At 30.5% G+C, this 16,082-nt stretch overlaps 2 protein-coding genes across 2 annotated transcripts; one reads left to right on the forward strand and one right to left on the reverse strand.

Annotated features, from left to right (window-relative positions):
• Positions 1-6,185: 6,185 nt before the first annotated feature.
• Positions 6,186-7,106, forward strand: LOC108322921 (indole-3-acetic acid-induced protein ARG7). Its single transcript, XM_017555220.2, has one exon. The coding sequence runs from the start codon at positions 6,338-6,340 to the stop codon at positions 6,788-6,790; it is 453 nt and encodes a 150-aa protein (XP_017410709.1). The 5' UTR covers positions 6,186-6,337; the 3' UTR covers positions 6,791-7,106.
• Positions 7,107-12,039: 4,933 nt separating this feature from the next.
• Positions 12,040-13,734, reverse strand: LOC108322887 (uncharacterized). The gene is made up of 3 exons (XM_017555174.2): positions 13,649-13,734; positions 13,154-13,570; positions 12,040-13,072 (listed from the first exon to the last, which is right to left on the reverse strand). Exons 1-3 carry the CDS (start codon positions 13,732-13,734, stop codon positions 12,040-12,042), a joined length of 1,536 nt encoding a protein of 511 aa, XP_017410663.2.
• Positions 13,735-16,082: the final 2,348 nt, after the last annotated feature.

The following is a 16,082-nucleotide window of genomic DNA, read 5'->3' on the forward strand; positions in this document are numbered from 1 at the left end:
ACTTGAAGTATTGTACCCTAATTTATCCTCTTTTATTTTTATTTCAAATTACAATAAAAGTTATTCTCAATCATTTCAACTATAATCACTTTATTATATATTTAACATATTTATCATTCATTTCTCTCAATTTATCCTCTTTTATTTTTATTTCAAAATTGAATTTCAATTGTCTCTCTTGAGATATTATTTTATGATTACTTACTTTCTATTGAGCGAACAAAAAAAATAAAAAATAACTTTTTCATTTCACTATTTTACCTTTTTTCTTGTTTTTTTTATTTTTTTATTATTATTTCTTCTTCCCGTCCTGGGATCGTAACTAGTGTTGTGATTATCCTGTGGACCAAACTGTAAAAACTGCCAAGATTACGTCTCGGCGTTCTAGGCTAAAGAAGCATCACGCGCACAGAGGCGTCTGTTGGAAACAGCACAGTCCTTTGACGCTCGTGCCCTGCACGTGCCGACAAAAGTGTGGGTCGACGGTTCTACATGCTGAGCCTTTGATCTCACGAATCTGTACTTGGTAAGCGTGATTCCATTTTTTACCCGACACAAGCCTCTGATTTCTGCAACCTCCCTGCTTCTTCTGCACAAAACTACCACCGTTGCTTCTGCATGGCATCCTGCTTTTCTTTATTTATTAAAAAAATGATAACATTTCTAAATCATCACTTTCTTATGTGTACAAAGCAAGTTTAATTCATAGCATGTGATAACTAATACATCATGTTCTCAAATGTTATGGAATCTTGTAAAAAAGGAAGTGAGTTTGGCAAAAATCTGTAGAGAAAAGAAAATTCTGCACATTTTGTAATTTTTTTTTAAATTGTACTTTGTGTATTGAATATGTACTTGATTTGTGCTAAATTTTGAATATTCTTAAAAAAGTTATTGTTATCCGTAAATTTAGTTCTATTTATACTTTGTCAAACCTAGGAGATATAAATTCGTTGTTAATAAAAAGAAGGTGGTCCTTGTAATTGTGAAGCATTGTTAAGTACGTCTTTACCTACTAGTTTTTTTTTTATTAATGACTAACGAATCTAGTTAGACAATTCTCTTAAGTAATGGATGAGTTGTTGAGTTTACCTAATGAAAATATTTTCACATATGGATTGGTATGTTAGGCATGTGATTAGAGAGATTATTCATCGTAGGTGGAGAATAAATAAAGTTTACTTTTCAATTTGGAATTTCGATTCGAGTGTTTTACTCTGGTGTAAAGATTTTGATAAATTCATTATGCAGTCCGTTAAGTTAGGTTGAAGTTTCATATATTTTATGTTAAAAAAAAAAATTGTTTATGGGTCGAATCAATTATATTCCAATATAGAGTCTTCAATTTTCAAGGTTTTCAATATTAAAGTTAGTGTTTGTTTGAATGTATTACTATATTATATGACCACTCGGTCAGTCAAAGATTGGGTGAGTGATCATTAAGTGAAAAAAATGATGGATCGGTCTAAAAATTAATTTGAGTAATAACAATTATTAATGGACAATTAATGAAAATGATAGTTATAAATTGACAATTAATGTGAATAATATCATTTATTGGTAATAAATAGGTCAGATGTAATGGTAAGCTCTATATATGAATATATATCTACCAGGGAGATCACTTAGTTAACTCTAATTGTTACAAGATTATTACCCAAAGTTATTAACTTCAGTGTCAGAATGCCACAAGGTTTGGACAAGAAAGAGAGAAAGCGAACAACATGGATCTTGGAGGACAATCAGAAAGTTCATTCGATCTCTGCAGGACAGCTTTAAATACTCTGATTAAGGGATATCAATGTCTTGTCTGAAAGAACTAATAATAAATGTGTAATAAAAACAATCAGTTTAATTTTTTATAGATTTTAAAATAAATTTCTTATTAGTGTTAGTCTAATTACAATTTAAATGGTAATCGACCTGTGTTAATTCTGTTTGTAATCTAACCTACCAGTTTACTCACGGGGTCATACAAGACATGTAGGTTTATTAACCTTCGGTTTATGACTAATTCGTAATATACAAATTTAATTTAAGTAAACTTATTAAACAGTTTGGATTGAATGAATTTAATAAAAAATACTATTTTGAATTATAAATTTTAGGTATGAGCATAATTAAAAATAGAATAGGAGGTACAGGAAAGGAAGAGGTTGAGCGGTTGAAAATGGTAAGTAAGGAATATTTTAATGGTTATGATTGGTAAGTGTTGAGAGAGTGATTTGCGGCAAGGGATCCGTAAGGCGCGATAAAAAAGAAAAGGGAAAAAAAGTAAGGTTTAAGGAAGAGAAAAGTGATTGTGGAGAGAAGAGCGGGTGAAGAAATCACGGGTGTAGTGTCCCAATCTTCATGTGAGTGGTTAGTAACTAATCTGCATCACACCCATGTGAAGTGACTCAGAAGACTTGACCGGTAAAACTCTCTTTTTTTTAACTTTTAAATTCCTTCATATATAAACAGTAACCGTTCTTCTTGGTTTCCGCATAAATAATAAATTAATTTATAGAAATTGATGTGATAAGATAAATAAAAGAGAATATTATAATATGCTGTGAATGCATGAGATGTGATGGAAGAGGAGAGAGAGAGAGAGCATACGGAAAAGTACTACGGCGTTCTCCCACAAACTCCGCCCTCCGCTGCACTAACTCTTTTTGCTTTTGTACGGTTACAACTTTCTGTTTGGCTTTTAATTTTTCATTTATTATTACTGTTTTTATTATTGTTATCAAAACGGATATGAACTTCTAATTCGATCCATCACGAATCTGAGTCACATTGGATTTAACAAAAATTTTAAATTTTGGTATGGGATGGGTTAATTTTTAATCTAATTTACTAAAAATCCGAACTATCTAGATTAAATTTGTATTAAGTTAAGTTGACTCAACTACTTATCTAATTTTTTTAATAAATATCTTTTTTATTAATCATTTTATAAAATATTAAAAAAGAAGTTCGTATAAAATTAGTTTTGTATAAAATAATTAAATAATATGAAAAAGTATAAATTTATATTTAATGACAGAAACAAATTTGAATTATTATAAATTAATAAAATTTTGATTGAGAAAATTTTATAATATATTTGTAAATAAAATATCATGTTTGATTATCATAAGTTTTAAGATTTTTTCTTTATTTAAGTTTGAATTAGAAAATTTTTATTATTTTTTAATTAAAAAAACAAGTATCTGAATCAATTTAATCCACCGATATATAGTGGGTTAAACTAAATTTAATTTTTTCGATTTTTTAATAATTGAATTGGATTGGGTTAGTTTAGCTAACTCATAATTAACAAAACTCCATGAATGGCCTGATTTAATAGTACTAATTTTTATAAATGTTTTTGTTTAACATTTATAATATTATTAGTTTTAATTTAAATACTCAAATAATTAAAAAAATTGTATGTAACTTTACATAATCTGTTCTTCTAAACATTCATCAACAATAGGTATGTTATTAGTATTTTTTTGTTAATGAATAAAACCATAATTAGTGGTGCGTATTAATGCGAAACTTAAATAGTAAGATTTTTGTATTTGAGATAATATATTCTATTATTATTCGATTATTTGATTTTATTTTGGACTATATATACGTATGATTCTAACACAATGCGTGATTTACCAGTTTAGACATGGAATTATACGTTTATATAAGTTATTTTACTATTATTGTTTTCTAAGCATCTCCTCCCTTAAAAGTAACGAAGATATTCATAATAAACATTTACGTTATTTATTTAAATCTCTTATACTAGTTTCAAAATTTGTCATTGGTTACTCCTTCTGTCTCACATTTTAAATTTACGAAAAAATGGAAATGAACTAATGTTATCGATATTTAATTAATAATTAATTATTTGCTTTAATTATTTTCAAAAATAATTATCATCTCCGTCTAAATTAAACTAATGTGCTTTTAAAAGATTATGCATTTATTACTCTTCTTAATTCGTATAAAAGAATAATTTAATTGTAATTTTGGTCAACTTATTTTACAAAAAACTAAAATTTTAGTTTCCACTTTTCTTTTTCATAATTCCAGTATCTTAATTTGTGACTTAAAAAAAAAGCTAAATTTCGTGTACTTTTCTTAATAACTTAAAAACTAAAATTAAAATATATCCAATCTCAAACTGACTCACCCATAACACCTAAATTGTCGCTGCTATAATCAGGGCCATTTCCATTAAAATAAGTAAATCTCAATTTGTATACCAAGTAAACATGATTCATTAGAGGAAAAAGTGAGATTGTTTGTTTTGAGGGGTGAAAATATGAAAGTAAAGAGATTTGAAAGTAAATTTTATAAAAATTTGTGAAAGATGTAATAGATAAAAAAAATAATTTTTAATAGATAAAATTGATAGACTACAATTTTATCATTATGATTAAAATTAATATAAAATAAATTATAATTATTATCAATATATAATAATAATTATTATTATTATTATTAATGTTATTAGTATTATTAGTATAATAATAGTTATTATTAATTATCTGGAAAGTTTAATAATAGTATTTATCATTATTATTAATTATTTTCAATAGTTTAAATTTCACAATTAATATTATTACAATTAGAATAAGAAAAAAATGATGGACATTTATGTAAAAGGGTAAATATTGAAATGTCTTTTTCTCTTCATCGTTTATCCGTGTAAAAATGATAATATTTCATTTTTCCTCAAATTTATCCGCACAAATCACTACTAACACTTGAAAACAAACATGTTTCGGTGGTCCTCATCCTTCGTCTCAAACATTAAATTCTCAAAATAAAAAACAACATAAATATTTTAGTATTTTTTGGTTGAAATTCTTAACTTTAATAAGAACAAAAACTAAAAAATAACATATATGATAAATGTGTTGTGGTGCAAATGCTTTTTTTTTTTTTCAAAATAATTGTTTAACCTTAACGTGGTTTTATTCAATCAATTAGTAGAAAAATATCCATAATGAAATATCGATGATTTTATTCAACTAATAAGACACTTTTAAAAAATTATCACGAAATTGAAGATAGAACTATATAAGGGATTGTTGTTAATTATCATATAAAACTACAAACAAGTGTTTGAATTCAACTCGTACTTAGTAGACAATAAGATTCAATAAAAACGAATGTTATATTTGTGGCACTTTTAAACCGAAATATCCAGTTATTAAATGTGATTTAGTATATTTATAATTATTTTATTTTTATATTGTAATGAATTTAAATATATGTTAATTTAATCTTCAACTTATTTTTACGTACAACACGGATATTTTTTTATTGAGATAATTAGTTATTTAAAAGAATTGATTATAAGTTTATTGGTAGAAACTGTGCCTTTGATGTAGGCGAAGATTTTTTGTAAAGAAAGTTTTAAGTGAGAAAAATGCACGTGAAATAAAGAAAAGCAAGGGATTTGGGAGGCTATTGAATAAATTATTGATTTAATTTTATGTCAATTATCTAATTGTTTAAAATAATATTATTTATATGGTTTTTAGTTTTAAATATTTATTTATAATTAATAAATAATAATTTTAAGATTTTATTTTAACTATATTTTAAATAAAAACTGTTTATATTTTAAAAATACATTCAAAAACAAATAATTTATGAATCTTGATTAGTTCAACTTACATATATTAACAAAAATTTAGTATTTCTTTTATGAAATAAAATCACCTCATTTTCATATCCCATATTGTCTAAATTGATGGTAAACTAAATTATGTGTAAGTCGAGTTGAATATTTTAAACGTTGAAAGTTAGACTAAGTTATAAATAATTTTAAAAAACCAAAAATAAAGTTATATAAAAAGAAAAAAAAAGTCAAAAAGGACAAAGTGTAGCAAATAAATTATAATTAAACCCAATTTACACTACAGTTATTATAGAATAGGAAGGAAGGGGAACTTATATAATTATTTTGTGATGATGTGAATTAATAATTAATTAAAGTGGTTTTTGAAAGTGATACATAAAGTTATATCACAATAATACTGAATTTAAATGTGGCTGAATAACGGAAAAAGTCAGTACCGTGTGTGATAATTAATAAGTTATTGAAATTAATGATTAATTAATTTTGTGATTGAAATTAAGAAAAATTAGTGATATGAATGTGTGAATTATTATGGGGAAGATAAATGGGTATAGGGTTGGGTTAGGAAAAACACAATCATTCTCTTAAGCAGAGGATCGGTTCTCACTCATCACTCCCACACTATTTTATCCCTCTCACTCGCTTCAAAACTCTTTCAACTCAAAAACCAAAACCTCTCAAATCTTCTTCTTCTTCTTCTTCATTCACCCTTCTCCAATGGCGGGTGCGATGAATAAGAAGGTCGACAAGATTCGCCAAATCGTGCGTCTCAAACACCTCATGTCGCGGTGGAAGCAAATGAGCATCCGCCGCCGCTCCGAGGACCCTTCCTCCACGCGCCGCCCTCCCTCCGGGTTCACCTTCGTGTACGTCGGCCCCGAACGCACGCGCTTCGCCATACCCGCGCGTTTCCTCAACCTCCCCGTCTTCGAGGGGCTCCTCAAACAAACCGAGGAACAGTTCGGACTCCGAGGTAACGGCGGTTTGGTCCTCCCTTGCCAAGTCCCCTTTTTCTCTAACGTCGTTAAATTTCTCCACAAGGACGAACACAAGTACGGAAAACTCTCTCTCCAAGACTTCCTCAACTTGGTCTCCGATGCTGACGTTTCCGATTCCTGTAAGGAAAACGTCGTCGTTTTCACCCCTCTGCTGCAGAAAGCAGAGGTTTGACGTCCCCGTTTCCTTTTCTTTTTCTCATTGTCAGAATCTGAATTTGTAAATGAACAACTACCCAGGAATCTTTTCTCTTCTCTTTTTTTGTTTTTTTGTAATGGGTTTTTGGTTCTTCTCATCCTTGGATCCACTCCTCAAATTTTCAAGGGAGGGTTTCAACGAGATGTCTTAGAACTTTTCCTTAGGCTCTGTTTCTTTTTCCTTTCTTTTTGCTAGACTGGGTTGTCTTTCACTGTTTGTTTCAACGGATGGATGCCCAATTTTATGATCAAATTTTAGTGATCAATGAAGAATTTCATGGTTAGTGGTAACTCTGGATCTGTGTTTTTTTTAGAATATCTAGCAATTTTTTTGGCTTGGTCTTATCTTCATGACTGCAACAGATGGGTATATGTATATGCTAAACATATAGTAGTTTATTCCGTATACGTCTCAGGATCCTCAATTTGAGTGGTTATAAATGCAACCGGTTTGGTCTATTTCGCGTTAACTCTTTTACGTTCAAAAGTTGATACTTCGTATTCATGTTCTTCATTTTTACTTTGATTCATACATGTAAAAATCAAACTTTGAGTGAACAAACCAGTAACAAATATTTGTTCATTCGAATGTGTTTGTATAATTATCTGATTCGAATAAGTTTTTTTTCCGATATGTTGTGAAAAAACAGACATGTGATCTGCTAAAGAGAATTACAAAAGTCAATTTTTACTCACGCGAGTGTTTTGCTCTCTGAGTAAGATTTGCTGCATCAGCATATACAAGTTGTGCTAGAGAAAGTGTAGAATTTTTTGCAATTATAGCAGTAATGGAGTTAGCAAAATAAACACGCATCTTCAGGGCAAGCGTGCAATTTAGAGCCCTATTTCAGAGGGCAAAAGTAACATCAAAATCAGAATGAGGTGTATAGAAGAAAAGTCTTATCTAATCTAAATGATATTATGAGCAGCTATGGCTGCTTTCCTGTTTTTTATTATCACTCAAACAGATATGTTGTCATTCTCTATAGTCTTAACATGCGCAAAGAGATTCTGTGGTTTTTTTTCTCGTTGAATTTTAGCAAAGGAATCTCATCTTTCTGTTATGTTTTCCTAATTTTAGAATTATATTCTGTTTTCCTCCATCTGATGAGGCTTATTTAACCTTACCCCTCGAGCTTAGATTCCCCAGATATCAACAAAACACCGATACTTTTTTTGCCCTTTTCTTTTTGTTTCTTTTTGGAGAAAATATTGGGCATGTGTCAGTGGTTGGCGTGAGAGATTCCGATTATCTTTCTAGATTTTATAAAAGTGTTTTCTTCTGTTTTAGCTTAAATTGTTCAGATGCCAACCAAGTTTTTCCACATGACTTCAGGTAAAGCTGATGCATTTGAGCAGATTCTCGTTCTTTTGTTATGTGCTTGATTTATGTTGCTAGCCTTTGCAAAATAGCATGGATTTTGTCTCGGTTCTGGTTTGCTACCATAAAATTTTCTATTTCATCACTGTGGTGTAATTGTTGAGTATAGATAATATCCTCTCTCGTGATTAATGATTATTAGAGACAAGTTGTAACCCATACTAATTTTTAGAAATTTGTTTTCGTGAATTTTATAAATTTAATTTAATTCTAAAAATTATATTTGTAAGATGAGGTTTGTGTTTATTTAGATAGTATTTATAAACTTACAAGATTAAATAAAATATTATAAACTTACAAGATTAAATAATATTATAAAACCAAGATTAAATAAAAGATTATAAAATCAATAAAACAAAACGGATGATATTAATACACTTATTTAAAAAGTAAATAACGGTAATAATAAATATATTTAAAATAATTAAAGATAATTTAGAGTTTTTTTAAACTTCTATATAGGATTATTTTATAGTATCAACATTTTTCATCAGAGATGCATCAACATCTATTTTTCATCATCTCATACCAACAAGATAAACATTGTAAAAGAATTAGATTAACAAACACCAAAGTACACAAAAATGCAAGCTAATACAAAAAGAGTTATCAATAAATGCATTTTGTAATTTTAATAAACTTTAACTTATTCAAAAACAACTTTAAACATGAAAATTTGTACCAATTTGCTCAATTGCCTAAATTATAAATTCTCTTAGTCACATAAAACTCAAGCACAAAAACTTTATAAAACAAGTCAAAACTAGCTTTTAATACAACTCATTCTTTTAAGGAGGTTCAACACACACATAAATATCTATAATGGTAAGATATTGTCCGTTTTGGGTAAAGTCCTCACAGATTTGCTTTTGGTATCATTCCAAAAATCCTCTTACCAATGGAGGTATCTTATTTGTATATAAACTTATGTTCATCTCTTGTTTTATCCAATGTGGTACTTTGTTTGTATCCTGGCACTCTCAACTTGCATGATGGTTTATCTACACAGAAAAATCACAAGAACGATCAGGACATACCCTTATAATCACTTATCAATTGAGACTCATATTGATGACTAAAATGATACATGCAACTGAAAGAAAACTCACATGCAACAAATAACATAAAAAGGTAAAGAAAAAAAGGTTGAAACCTAACTTATTGGAACAAATAACTGATTGGTTTGAATTGAAGAATTTGCCACAAAGATCAATTTTACGATCTCGATTCTTCAATCAGAAAAGTAGAAAAAAAAAACTCTTAAAAAGAAGTTTGGGAACTCTATATAAGTGTTTTAAAATAATATTCATAATAAAAGTATTTATATTAAAACCTTTTAGTATTAAAATGATCGAATCTCGCTATTTTTAAACCACTATCACTTTTTGAGATGTCTATACCTCGGCGTGAAGGAAGTTGAGTTAGACTTAAAAACCCACTTTCTAATAAATATTGAAATATTTTATCTTTAGCAATAATAAGAATAATAACAATCTTAATATAAAAACTTTAATTTTATTAATTTGGTTAAATTGTAATTATTTTATTCGTATGTATTCTAAATCAATATTTTCAACTATGTGTTATCATTATGAATGAACTTTAATTCAAATTAACGTAATTAATTTTTTTACTAACTATTTATTCAATAAAAGAAATAAAATATGACGGATAAAAAACTTGTCAAATTATTTTAATATACGCTCACAAATTGACTTGCCTATTTTTGAAAGAATTTGATTTGATTCATTAAATTGTTTATTTTTATTGATTAATTATTCTCTCGATGTTACATAATATCTCGTGATAGATGACAAAAAATATGCATATGCTGATTTCCTTATTCTAATGAGGGGAATATTATCCCAATGTTAGCATTGTAGTCCACAAACGTCACCTTTTCTTCTAATAACAAAGTTCTTATAATTTGTGAGTTGTGATAAATCGATGCATGACATAACTTTAGTGACATGGTGGTACACTCATGACGGCTACATGCATGATTAGAAGAAAAGAAACAATGAGAAAATTCACACGTCAGCTTTATGCAAGAAGAATAGAAAAAAAAAACAATTAAACATAAAATATTATCAATAAAAGTTTGTAATTATTTATATTTCATATATAGAATCAAGGTCAATTGTTTGGATTATATTAAGTTGTCTAATGATTAAAAATTATTTATTAATTTATAATATGTACGTTTAAATCGATTGAATGAAATACACAGAAGATAATGTGAAAATTAATTCAACTTTTAATAAATAATAATTATTGGAGGAGTGTAATCTATGTTCTTATCTCAAATATTTATTTATAAATTTTGTGATGAATTTTTGAATAATTTTAGTTTAATTACAATTTAACTGTGAGTAATTATACTTTAATTTTAAGTTAATCAATTTTAAAGTTAATATACTCTTATATTGTTCATTCATATCAGTCTAATTCAAGATCGATATGTTTGGTAATTATCAATGTTCGATAATCTGTTATTTGAGTAAATGTTTGACTAATTCAGACTAGTGCATAACTAATCGACTTGTTTAATAATCGATAAGATTCAGTATCTGTTTACTGAGGTAGTACTTAACTATGTGAACGGATACATGATAGACCATCTTGTTTGATGATGACTTACTTCAAACTATGAAATGATAATCCAAACTGGTATATTGTTAGCATACATATTTAATGTTTGAACTTGTTTGTTTGCTCTTTCAAATTGCATATTAACTATCCAAATTTATTCATAGGACCGACCTGTATAATAACTTATCAAACTCGTTGATTTACCACTTGAAATGTAATTGACCGTTCCAACGATTGTTGATGAGATCGTCTTACGATACAACTTACAACAAAAAAAAATATATTAAATGGTTGGTAGGTTCCTTCACTCATACGAGTTTCGATTTATGAGGGTTTGACCAGCAAGTTGATATTCTTATCCTGTGATGTTACTGAAAAGCTGACAGACACACTTTCGTCCCTACTTTTACTAATTAGTCATTTTAAATATATAATTTATTAAAATCTTAAAAAATATATTATCTATCATACTCTTATTTTACTTAAATAAATTTATTTAACATTATTAAGAAACCACTTTGTTACCTGTGCCAATCAATCTTAATAATAATAAATTTGACCTAATCGGTTTTGTCTTAAAATTTTATTCAATTTAGTTTCTCCAAAGTCTTTAACTTGAAAAATGCAACATGTTTCAATACACTATTGTAACTCTCATTTTTTTTTTTATGAATATAAGAATATAACTCTCACTTGAGTTATAAATTGTAATATTTTTTTATAAATAAATAAATTTTTAGTGTTTAACGTCTAGTCTATTTATATATGAATTTTCCGAACGCTCCTATAGATTGTTTAATGTAACCATGCCAAAAAAAATTATTTATAAGATTTCAATTTTCAGCAACAATTTTCTTTTTTTGAATGCAAGAAAGAAAGAAAAAACAAATCCCAAAATTATTCAACTAATAAATATAATGTAATATATGAAATATACCGTCCACGTTACAATGAAAATCAACTTATTGATAAAGGTAAATGATCAGTCGAGGTAGCTGCTTTAGGTAATTAAAAACTAATTAATAGTGGAAACAATTTGTTAATAAGTATATTAGTCGTCATCAATGATTTGATTGTAGTATCAAATATGAATATATGACATTAATGATTTGACTGTTGTATCAAATATCAATATACGACATTAATGGTTTGATTGTGGTATCAAACATGAATATACGACATTAATGGTTTGATTGTCGTATCAAACAGACTTATGGTACCTCAAGGAATTTGGACTATTACGTGAAACAGAGTCAGCAACTAATCGGAGTAAACAGACTTATGGTTTCACTCTTATCATCTTGCACCGATCGGTCCAAATCTGTCTCGAACGGCACGTCCAAATGAGAGAATACCAGGAAACAACTGGCACCTTCCATTATATCTCGCCTTAGCACACCGATCGTCAACGATGACTCAAAATCTTCTTTTGGAAATATTAATTTCCTTTCACCACAGTCTATAAGAATATGATTGGTCATCAACCAATCCATTCCTAAAATTACCTCTAGACCTTGAAGAGGCAAGCAGATTAGGTTCACTTTGAACCGACGACCCTCAACCACTATTGAACATTTTGCACAATAAGTGGTCGTCCTAACCTCATCAGCTGTTGGGGTTGACACCACCAAGTCAAACTGAAGCTCTCTCACAGACAAACCCAACTTCTCAACGCATTCCTTCGAAATGAAGGAATGTGTTGCCCCCGAATCAAATAACACACAACAACTAACATCATTCAACAAACAAGTACTGGTTATAAGGTTACCTGCGTTCGTTGCTTCCGTCCGAGTCATTGCATACACTCTCCCTACTGCTTGCGCTCGTCCACCACCCCTATGTTGAAACCGTCCAGTATTTGGTGGTCGTGACACAACCCTTCTTCCCATTGGACATTCTCGCTCCCAATGACCTTCTTGTCTACATCTATTACATCTCTTGTATCCTCCCAATTGAGGGCATACCGATTTGAAATGTGGTCCTCCACAATGGAAACAAGTTATTGACCCTGGCTGTCTCGATTGACCCACTAAAGCCAAGGACTGTGAAGACGAACCACTACCACCCGAAGATAAAGAAGAACGAGCATATGGAGTCTTTCTTGAACCTATACTGTCTCTGGAAATGATCGGCCCTCCAGCTCTAACCAAATGCTTCTGCTGGCTATCCACCTCTAACTTAGTTTTCTCCAACACTTTCGCTCTTTCCACTAACACTGGAAATTCCTTAATACACAACCCAGCCACCGGTAACTTGATATCTCCTCTCAGTCCATTCTCGAATTTTCTACACTGTCATTCTTCATTCATAACCAACGTGTGAAATCTGAGTAGGTGCTTAAACCGATCGGCATATTCCGATACTGACATATTCCCTTGAACTAGTTGCAAGAATTCCACTTCTTTGGCAAACCGAACACTATCTGGAAAGTATTCGGTGTAAAACTTCTGTTTAAAAATTTCCCAACAAATGGGAATACCACTACTCTCTAGTAATGGCCGAGCGCTGCTCCACCAATGACTGGCTTCTCCAGTTAGTAAATACTCCGAATAAGCTAGCCTACTCTCATTCGGACATCTTTTTGCATTAAAGATTCTCTCCATATCCTTGAACCACTGGTCCGCCTCGTCCGGACTACACTTCCCATTGAATTTGGCCGGATGGTGTTGAAGAAAATTCTCTAGACTCCACTCTTGAGAATGATTTATGGACGAAGGACCCGCTGTTGTCCGCCCACTCAGCATCAAATCCAAATATTGTCTTTGGGAGTTCTCAGCGGACACCCTAGCAGCATCCAATTGTTGTAGAGTCAGAGTGTGTTGATTAATCAATGTTGCGTTCTATTGTTGCATTGTTTCCAACATAGACTCCATCATCCTCAGTTCATTAGAGGTATTAGGATGATGGGTTGGAGAAGAAGAAGAAGAAGAAGGAGATCTATTCGCCATTTCTATTTACACCGAGAGAAAAATCCATCAGTCTTACTCAAGAGAACAAAGACAACTACTACACCTAACTAAGAGTACACAAGCACAAACAAGATATACTCAGAACCTACAGGATTCCTAAGGAACCAAACTACTCTGATACCATTAATGTGACATCCCAAAAATATAGCACACAACTATATACAGGTGTCAACATTTAATAATATGATAGAACAGTTACTACAATAAGAAAGTCAAACTTACAGTTATTACAAAAATAACCATAAAATTTTTCGTTTAACTTTACAAGAGCTTCCTATACTACTACCGAACGTTCAACATATAACCGAACGGTTATATTTACAGAACAAAAATGGTGAACGTTCGGTTCACCAAAACTATATATACTATACGACCGAACGATCATCAACTATTCAGCAGGAGTCTCACCACCCAGCTCCTGCTCCAGCGTAAGCTCTTCCCCTTCTGCTCACATCCAACAAGGATGATCATTGCAATAGAAAACCGAACGGTAACATGGATAAAACAGAAAATAAGGGTAAGCTACTATAATTCAATTAAGCATGTATTCACACATGTAATAAACTACAAGCCCTTACAGAACGAACGCTATAACATACAGGAGCCAATATAGATATCGCACATAACTGAAATATAATAATACTATACAACCGACACTTGACTTGACCATCCGGATTGTATAAATACGTAGCTTGAGGCCGTTCGTGCACTCGGGTGGTGTAGTAACTGGAAAACCATCAGCTGCCACCCGAGGTTAGTCCGTTATAACTCACCCAATTACCTATGGGCTAGGACCTCCTGCCATTCTCACACAATGACTTATCCATCTCTACTTGAGAACTGGTAATCATCAGAATATCAGGATGAACTCCATGAATTTCACTATCCGTATTCATACTTTACCACTATAATAACCTTTCACTGAGACATTCCTCCCCGGAATTCTCTTCCACATTACTTAAAAACATAAACATATACTTGAATACCCATAATGTTTCTCATTCATAATGAATCTTTACTATAATAAACAACCAGCACCAATCCATAACTTCAGCATAACAAGATCAAACAACATTTCATATAAAAAGACTGAATGCTCACATAATACTACCCTTAATTACAACTGGACAGGAAAGATCAATACAACAGACAAAATAACCGATCGTTCAAGTAATCGTGAGGACTTTGACATGAACCAAACCCATTTTTAAGAATACACACTCTAATTAAATCAAATTCTTAACTTAAGGCTGAACCATATTTAACTCTTCTCGCCACTAGAACGAACGGTATTCCACTATTCGACAAAACCGAACGCTTAAAGCTTATACTAAGCACTTATAACTACTGCACTTGGTGTAAGACCGAACATTACTTCCTTATTTGACAAAGCCGAACGCCTAGAGCTTATACCGAACACTATGATTACTCCTACAAACTATTCAATAAACCTAATACTTTTAAGGAAACCGAACGTTAAGATATTTTAGCTGAAATATAAATAAACTTATACACTATCATAAAGGAACATATCTTAAGCCTATTACTAGTACGAAGTTTACTAATAATAATATATGAACTATCACAAACCCAATTTACCTAATCCAATAATACTGATTAAAACTGTATATAACCATCAACACTTGATATATTAATCACTTCCTATAAAACGAACGACTACAAACTGGTAAGGCCAAAATGCTAACTCTATTGATAGTTTATTCACTAACCATAACCGAACGGTTGAAACCGAACACCCAACTATTCTACGTAATTTTGCAGAATCCTTATCTGTAAAAGCTTGGGTTAATCTAGTACTGTCAACAACCAATTCTGTAACTTTATTGTAAATAAAATAAAATAAATTGATTTTGGATGATTATCAAACCCTTCTTCAAACGACATCCCACCCACTTTCGTCGTGGAAGCCAGTGTGCAATTTCATTAACAATTATCATCATTTAAACACTTTAGATCACGGACTATTGTCTTATATGGAAAAGACATCGTAGTGGAACTTTTGGGGGGACGGATGAAGAATAATAAAAGAAGGAGATGTTTACGGTAAAAAAAAAAAAACTTCAGTGGGAAGGAAGAGAGATAGAGAAGAGGGAAGTTGAGTAGCTGAGAAAGGAGGTTACTCAAAAGAGCAAGACGCTTCCAGAAGGGGCTGCGGATAAAGGAAGAAATTAAGGAAGCTTCAAAAGGTAGGTAACTATGATGTGATTATGGGGTGAAATGCATGCTGATGCTCTGGATCATATTTTGGCTTTGCTATTGTGTGCATGTTATCACTTTATTGATTTCTTCTATCCCTGTTAATCCAC

Source organism: Vigna angularis, chromosome 1 (assembly GCF_016808095.1).
Source record: "Vigna angularis cultivar LongXiaoDou No.4 chromosome 1, ASM1680809v1, whole genome shotgun sequence".
Lineage (NCBI taxonomy): Eukaryota > Viridiplantae > Streptophyta > Magnoliopsida > Fabales > Fabaceae > Vigna > Vigna angularis.

What these genes read in the sequence shown, in the direction of transcription:
- LOC108322921 (XM_017555220.2), top strand. Translation starts at nt 6,338, where the DNA reads ATGGCGGGTGCGATGAATAAGAAGGTCGACAAGATTCGCCAAATCGTG.
- LOC108322887 (XM_017555174.2), bottom strand. Translation starts at nt 13,734, where the DNA reads ATGGCGAATAGATCTCCTTCTTCTTCTTCTTCTTCTCCAACCCATCAT. An exon ending in CTGAGGATGATGGAGTCTAT is followed by an intron (nt 13,571 to 13,648) that starts GTTGGAAACAAT and finishes GGATGCTGCTAG; the next exon opens with GGTGTCCGCTGAGAACTCCC. An exon ending in CAACTAGTTCAAGGGAATAT is followed by an intron (nt 13,073 to 13,153) that starts GTCAGTATCGGA and finishes ATGACAGTGTAG; the next exon opens with AAAATTCGAGAATGGACTGA.